The sequence below is a fragment of the Apium graveolens genome, chromosome 11 (genome assembly GCF_009905375.1).
Source record: "Apium graveolens cultivar Ventura chromosome 11, ASM990537v1, whole genome shotgun sequence".
NCBI lineage: Eukaryota > Viridiplantae > Streptophyta > Magnoliopsida > Apiales > Apiaceae > Apium > Apium graveolens.
The window spans coordinates 5,261,856-5,270,439 of NC_133657.1; the positions used below are offsets into that span (position 1 = coordinate 5,261,856).

Here is an 8,584-nt window from a genome sequence, read left to right on the forward strand (position 1 = left end):
ATGGGGGTGGAAAACTTCTTGATATATGCTGAAGAATATTCTGAAGATCGTAACAAAATTCCTTGCCCTTGTGGACGATGCGCCAATTTTAAAAAATTCTCTATAAAAACAATCAGGGGCCATATCTTTGACAATGGCTTTTGTCTAGGTTATGTGCATTGGGTTTGGCACGGGGAGACTGCTTCCACGGGTCCTAAATCTTCAAGTGCTAGTTGTCCACCTGAAGAGCAAGCTCCAGACCCACCTCCTGAGCAAGCCTCTGATGAAGCGTCAGAGCAAGATCAGGAGCATGTCGCTGCTTCGGAAACTGTTGATGTTTGTGAAGCGGCATATAACTCGGGTCAATATGATAATGATTCATATCAGTTTAGGAGGCTCGTAGCCAATGCTGAGCAACCTCTATATGAGGGTAGTGACTGTACTAAGTTAGAGTCGATGTTGAAGTTGTATAACTGGAAATCTAGGTTTGGTATTACCGATAGTGCCTTCACTGACCTCCTTTCTTCTGTTGGGTCTCTACTTCCCAAAGATAATGTGTAACCTAGTAATGCATATGAAGCAAAAAAAAATCCTCTACAATTTAGGTCTAGAGTATATAAAGTTCCATTCATGTCCGAATGACTGTGTACTGTACAGGGGTGTACATGCTGATGCAACCAAGTGTCCTAAGTGTCGACTTTCTCAGTGGAAGTTGACAAAGAAAGGTGAAGAGAGGGTTAATCTTCCAGCCAAAGTCATGTGGTATTTTCCAATAATTTCTAGATTTAAACGTATGTTTAAATCTCCTTCCACCGCTGAACTAATGTGTTGGCATGCGCAACAGCGGACACAAGATGGTAAAATGCGACATCCAGCCGACTCTCCATCTTGGAAAAATATAGATTATAGGTGGCCCTCATTTGGTAGTGAACCGAGAAACCTTCGCTTGGCTTTATCGGCGGATGGTGTAAACCCGCACAATAATGGCCTATCTAATAGATATAGTTGCTGGCCAGTCATATTGGTGACTTACAATCTTCCTCCCTGGTTATGTATGAAAAGAAAATTTATGATGTTGTCGATATTGGTCCCTGACCCGCATGAGCCTGGTAATAACATCGACATCTACTTACAACCGATGATTGATGATTTAAAAAAGCTTTGGGAGGAAGGGGAACCAAATGTGTATGACGCGTATAACAAATCATTTTTCACTTTAAAAGCAGTTTTAATGTGGACGATAAATGACTTCCCTGCTTACGGAAATTTATCCGGTTGCGTCAATAAGGGTTATAAGTGTTGTCCAGTTTGTGGAGATGACACCGTAGCTAAATATTTGACTCATAGTAGGAAAATATGCTATCAAGGGCATCGCCGATATTTGCCTCTACATCATCCTTATAGAAGGCAGAAGGCTGCTTTTAATGGACAACAAGAGTTTGGGCAGCCGCGTCGAACCCTATCCGGAGAAGAAGTGTTAGCAGAGCAAGAAGAAATCAAATTTGAATTTGGGAAGAAAATGAAGAAGGCAAAGAAGGTTGAAAGTCCATGAAAGAAAAAGTCAGTATTTTTCGAGTTAGAATACTGGAAATTTCACCATGTTAGGCACTGTATTGATGTCATGCATGTCGAGAAGAATGTATGTGATACTCTGATTGGCACATTACTAAATATGCGCCATAAGACAAAGGATAGTGCGGCAGCCCATCGTGATATGATGGAAATGGGCGTTAGATCTGATTTGGCTCCCCAAGTAGGAGTAAAGAAAACCTATTTGCCTCCTTCTCCCTTTACTTTGTCAAAGGCAGGAAAAAGGACTTTCTTGTCATCATTAATGTCGATGAAACTTCCATACGGACATGTATCGAACATAAAAAATTGTGTTTCCATGCCTGATTTGAATATTTACGGGCTGAAGTCACATGATTGCCACTTCATTCTCCAACAATTACTCCCGGTTGCAATACGCTCCGTTATTCCGAAGCATGTTAGGGACACAATTATTAGATTGTGTTTTTTTTAATGCTTTGTGCAACAAAGTAGTAGACATGTCAAAACTGGATAAGCTGCATTCAGATGTCATACTGACCTTGTGCGATCTAGAAAAGGTTTTCCATGCATTTTGATGTAATGGTACATATAGCAGTCCACTTGGTTCAGGAACTACGCTTATGTGGACCAGTATTTTATAGGTGGATGTATGCGTTTGAACGGTTTAATAAAGTACTAAAAAGTTATGTTTGAAACTGTTATTATCCTGAAGGTTGTATGGCAGAGAGTTACCTTGGAGAAGAGTCCGTAGAATTCTGCACCGAGTTTCTTAGTCAGAATTACTCCACTGCCGGTCTTCCAAAGGACCAAGATAATAAGATATCAGGTCCATTATCCGTTGTGATAATAAAATCAGTGGAAGAGAAGGAGCGAGACGAAGCACATCTACATGTCCTTCTAAACAACGCTGAAGTGTTTCCATATATTATGTGAGTTTATGCACTTTGTTGTTTTCAATTCCTCATTATCCAGTAATTAGTCTTGTAATTTGTCTTTAATATATCATTCTATATGCATTTTTCAGAATGCATAAGGAATATCTTGAAGAAATTCACCGAGGGAAAAGGAAAAGCTTACATTGGCTCATGAGAGAGCACAATTGGCTCTTTGCTGATTGGTTTCAAAACAAAGTCAGTGTTGTATTAGGTTCTTTGATCTGTAGTGTAATGACGACTATTAGCTATTTAGGATTTAAAATTTCTTATCATATTTGTAGGTGAATGATGAACTAAGGGAGAACAACAAAGGTGTTTCAGATACGATAAGATGGCTCGCTGCCAAGCCATCATTTTTAGTACTAACTTATCAAGGTTATCTAGTGAATGTAGTGCGATATTTTACAAAGGAACGAGATGACATATGCGTTGTTCAAAACAGCGGGGTGTCTGTCATTGCTAAAGCGGTCCAGGTTTCTAGTGCCAAGGACTTGAACCCCGTAGAAAGTAATTTGACATTTTACGGTATCATACAAGAGATATGGGAATTAGACTACCATGCATTCAAAGCTCCCTTGTTCCTGTATAAATGGGCAAGTAATGATAAAGGAATAAGGGTTGATGATCTTGGGTTCACACTTGTGGATTTTAGTCGACAAGGTCATAAAAAAGATAAATATGTTTCTGTTGACCAAGTTAAGCAAGTGTTTTACCTTGAAGATCCCGTTGATGCTACCTGGTCTGTTGTATTGTCCTCCACAACTCGAGACTACCATGAATTGTATAGTGAAGATGACTTAGGAGACACGACCATGGAACATCCCCCATTCTGCACTGAAATCCCCGCAACTGATGTCACTACTAACGATGTCGCTCATACTACTAGACCTACTGTTGAGGGAATTTGGATTAAAAATACTGCTACTAAAACCCCTGCACATAGTGTCGTTACTGACTGATGATGTAGCTTTATGTAAAATATATATCTTAATGGGAATTTGGATGACTGAATGAACCATATATATTTGCCTTTAATTGTGTTATAATGTGTAAAATATATTGTTAAATTTTTCTTTTTTTTCTTTTGTTTTGCATTGTTATAATCATATATAAGTAATTCATCCATAATTACTGATTGATGGCATTATTTTTTTCTTTAATTATTTTGTATTGTTTAATTATACTTCTATAAAATGCTTTAGAGTTATTTTGGATGTGATTAATTACTAATTGCAGTTTAGGTAAATTATTGCTCTTGTATAGTTGTATTCGTACTTGCTGATTTTACAATTTATTATTTATGCTTGACTGTAATTAATGACGGACTGAAAATACATTGTTCAACTGATGGCTTTATATTCAATTTAATGCAGACTAAGGGAGCAAAACGGTAAAGAAGCAAAAAGCCAAGAAAGTAATTTTTGAAGAAACTGACGGGAAGAATAACTCTGAAAAGGTTGAGGATGAGATGGTTCCTGATGTCAAAACTTCTGAGACTTGTAATGATAAGTTGGTTCAAGTCCCTCCACAATATCAAACTCAAAATAGTGGTGAAGAAACGATGACCACTTCTGAATCTGCAAAAAAAAAGGCTAGGAGGTGCGCGTGGTGTTTCAGCTCTTCACAAAGTAGTGGTGAAGAAAGCTCGGGGAAAGAAATTTAAAGTTAGATACAATGAATTTGGAGTTCCCATCAGAAATACCAGGCCTACTTTACAGTCTTACATAGGAATGCTCGCAAGGACAATGATTCCAATCGACACTGAAAACTGGCCAAAAGTGGATTGTGATCTAAAAGCAAAATTATAGGATGATGTCCAGGTAAATTATATCCCTTGTTGACTTCTTCATTTTATTTAAATTGTGATTGTAAATTATGTGGCTAATATATATATGTGGCTCTTTAGGACACATTCAAAATTGCCCCAGAAAGTGAGAAGCTTGTGCTACAATCGGCAGGTGAAAAATGGAGGCAGTTTAAAGCTGATTTAACTGCAAAATATGTGATGCCATTTATTGGAAAAAAAAGAAGAAATTGATGAAGCCTCCGAAGAAGTATGTGTTTGTTGGTAAAGAACCTTAGAAGAAATTTGTGGCAGAGAGGACGAGCCCCAAATGGCTGGTATGAATACTAATAAAATATACAGGATTGCCATTTTACTTGCTAAATGATTAAATAGATTTTGGTTAAATAATATTTATTAATTTTTACTAATTTATTTTGGTGCAGGAACAACGTAAGTTACAGAGCAATAGAGTGGGTAAACGGAAATATCATCACCGCTTGTCAAGGAAGGGGTATATTGGTTTGCGAGAAGAAGAAGTAAGAACCTATATCTATTTGGCTTTACAATTCTAAGTTTTAAGGGAGTTTAAACATTTTCTCTTTTTTAACAGATAAAGAAAGGGAACTTAAAGCGGAAAGAGAAACCTGATCGTGCAATTTTTTGGTGGAAGGCTAGGATGCCAAAGAATCCTGATGAGCTTACTGAAGAGCAAGCGGAAATAAATGCGAGAATTGTAAGTGATATTTTTAATATTGCGTTCCCTTCAAAGATAATTGCGTCATAAATAATGCACTAATTGTTTGCATTAATTTTACAGGCTGAGTTACTTGAAATGAAGGAGAAGGGGTGAATTTGTTCCACATGGAACAGATGATGTGTTGACTATGGCACTTCAGACTCCTGAGCACGCAGGAAGGGTTCGAGGGGTTGGCGGCTTTGTCACTCCAACAGCATTCTTCAATTTGCCGAAAGTGAAAAAGACTAAAATTACTAAGGTAGAGTTGTTGGATCAGTTGGAAAGAAATCAGCGGGAGATGGCTGAACTTAAGGCCTTGGTTAATGCTTCAAATGGTCACTCTCCTATGTTCTCTAACAAATCAAGTTGTCAAGTACCTGTTAATAAAGAGGGAGCTGCTGATAAGCGGAATGTTGGAGTTGCTGTTAAACCGCTGAGTGTCAAACAGTTGTTGATAAATGATGAAGACTTTGTTGGTTCTGACCCCTCTCCTCCGAGCGGAAAGAAGGTAAAATATTATTAAGATCTACTAGATATATGCCTACAGACTTGGGATTTATGCAATAAAATTAAATTGATCCCCCACTATAATGTAGGGTCCACAGTCATGTGAGCTTGCACTGGATTGCATAGAGAACAAGGTTGCTTTTGGAACAGTTTTTGATGATCACGAAGAGATGAATGTTTCAGTACACGGAGTGCCTCTAAAGCCCGAACATGTTCGTGTGTCGGTTGACGGACACATCCAGCCAGAGGCGTCGGTTCCAGTGCCCATACCTGGTGAAATTGAGGTTGTACGCCAAGCAGTTGGCTCTCACGTAACATGGCCTCGTGAATTGATCATCTACCCAACTGTGGCGGTATGTTATATAAAATTATGTAAATATACTCTGAATTAATTGTTGCATTCTATAGTAGTTATGTCAATAATAACCGATTATTCTTGTTTTATTTAATTCTGTGTAGAAAAAGAAAAAGGAAGTGTTGCATGGGCAGTCTAAGCAAAAAAATGAGTTGCAGAAACTTCAAGATGATTATAGCAAAATAAAGCTAAACAAGAATGTGCCAAAGCAGTAAAAGGTGTTATACAAACATGCTGCAGTCTTCATGAAAGCCACTGGGGAGTCAATACTGATTCCATGTGATTCAGACGTGTTTGGGACTGAGAAAACAATTTATATATTGCATAAAAATATGAAAGCATTGTTGGAGTTCGATATGATTGGCCAAGCTGCAATATCTGCTTATATGGCGTAAGTTAATTTTTTATCGTTACATATTCAATATTCATGTTTTATACGGATATTATAAGTAATGTAATTCACTCCCTGGTAGGCTCTTGCAAAGACTGATTAAGATTGAGAGGAAGAATGATGATGTGGTCGTATATGGATTTTTCGATCCAGGAGCTACATTTACGTTGAACAAATCTTTTCATTCTTATTTTGTTAATCGGTTGAAAGAGAGTAGTCCCTATCGCATGTACTTTATGCTACATAATCATAAGTAAGTATTTTTAATTTAGACATGCTTTTACAAATTAATATATTTAGGTAGTTTTTTTTTAAATTTCTGACTTATGTTTTTCTTTTTTCTTTTTTATAAACATAGTTGCCACTGGATTTTGGTTGTAATTTGGGATGGCGACATTTATATTCTGAACCCTCTGCCACATCCAACATATTTTGACGAGTTGGAAAAATCATTAACAGAGTAATATATTTCTATTTACTATATATAAATATATATATAGTAAATATTCTCCCTTTTGAAAAATAATCATGTATATTATTGTTGTTCTGCAATGTAGAGCGATGAATTCCTACAATGCTCAAACTCGAAGGGGAAATAAAGCTCCTCAGATAAAGAATCTTCTTGTAAGTTTTTTGTATTTTTTTATCACTTTGTAATTTTAATTAATTTCTGGAGCTAATTCAGATTTTATATTGTAACAGGGATCTCCCAAACAACCAGGAGGGGTTGAATGTGGCTATGTTATAATGCGATACATGAAAGATATCATTGCTGATAAGGAGCTATCTTTTACTACCAAGGTATATATGCAAATCATTTTCGATAGATGGCATGTAGAATTTTTTTGTGTAGTTTTTCAGAACAGATGAAATATGAGTGCCATTTTTATTATCAGTTTTTATTATTAGTGATTTCCAGATGGATCTTGTTTTTATTATTAGTAATGATAGATAACTATTAGTGATAAGGAACTATCTGGTATAGTTTTGTATTGACGAAGAAAATTATGGTTAAATATAGAAAAGGTCCTCTTATGGTTAAATTATAAATAGTTGGTTCTGTTTATATTTAATTATACATATGGCAATTCTGGTTGCTAATTTTTACTTGTGTTATTTAGTGGGCAGCCAAAACTCGAAAGTCCTACACAAGGCAGGAGCTGGATGAGGTGCGGATGGAGGTGCTTGAATTTATCCAAGACAAGATGTAAAAATGCTAAGTATCTATATATATAGCTTTCCTCTGAACTATATGAATTGATGTTGTGTTTGCTAGTGGTTGGTGGTTAATTAACGGATGTTTGGTGACAATTACATCCATCATTTTAATTTATGTTTGGAATTGTCGAAATTTGACAAGTGGTACATATTAACTAGTCAAATATGTTTAGAATGTTGGATATAATAACTAGCGAATTTGGGTTTTATTGTTTTTAGTTGGGATGTTTATTTTAGACTTGGAAAGTAATGTCCGAATTGAGCTCTTGTTGGATTTAATGTTAGTAAATTTGGTATCAATGTATACCTCTATGTTCTTACAAATTTGGTTGGATGTATTGCATATTGTTGGTATTTTTCTGGTTGAAAATGCAATTGGTTCCCTGGGCTATTAATAGTACCAGGATGGCATATGCAATTTACAGTACATTAACATCAGAATGGTAATTTAAAATCGATGTAAAAATGAACAAAAGACATCAGGTGAAACAATATTAAAAGAAAAATAACTACAAAAACCAATGTCAAATAGTCATTTGACATCGATGCTGTAAAAAAATCAATGTATTTTAAGCCAAATAATATCGAATTTTCAATAGCTGATGTCTTAAATTTTACAATATTAAAGATTAAACATCAGTTAGAAAAAAACACTGATGTTAAATAAAAGGATTTAACATCACCAAATGAACGAAATCGATGTCTAAACCAGTATTTTACATCGGTTGATAAAAGTACCCGATGTCTGATGGAGCATTTCACATCGGTCAGACAACATAACCGATGTCTGATCTAGACTTTCACATCAGTTTGTTTGAAAGATTTTTAAAAAAATGTCTTTTAGAGCTTGTAGGTTTCATGTTTAATGGATAATTACCCCATAATATACTCATATTCACCTAGAAATACTGTAATATAAGCTGAAATTTGTTGCAAAGACATCAGAATTATTCTTAAAACCGATGTATAGCACTGTAATAGACATCGGCTGTGAACCGATGTCAAAGGCTGATGACATTTAACATCACACGCGAAGACATCGGTTCAGTTTTTTTTAACATCGGTTCTGAACCGATGTCTGATCCCATATTTCTAGTAGTGCATTTCCAATTCTTTACATGCAGTT

At 36.0% G+C, this 8,584-nt stretch overlaps 1 protein-coding gene across 1 annotated transcript; it reads left to right on the forward strand.

Annotated features, from left to right (window-relative positions):
- Positions 1-1,531, forward strand: LOC141695283 (uncharacterized). Its single transcript, XM_074499540.1, has 2 exons — positions 1-536; positions 637-1,531. Exons 1-2 carry the CDS (start codon positions 1-3, stop codon positions 1,529-1,531), a joined length of 1,431 nt encoding a protein of 476 aa, XP_074355641.1.
- The last annotated feature ends 7,053 nt before the right edge of the window (positions 1,532-8,584 follow it).

Coding starts and splice junctions, on each gene's coding strand:
- LOC141695283 (XM_074499540.1), top strand. CDS start 1: ATGGGGGTGGAAAACTTCTTGATATATGCTGAAGAATATTCTGAAGAT. Junction 537..636: donor CTACTTCCCAAAGATAATGT/GTAACCTAGTAA, acceptor TGTACTGTACAG/GGGTGTACATGCTGATGCAA.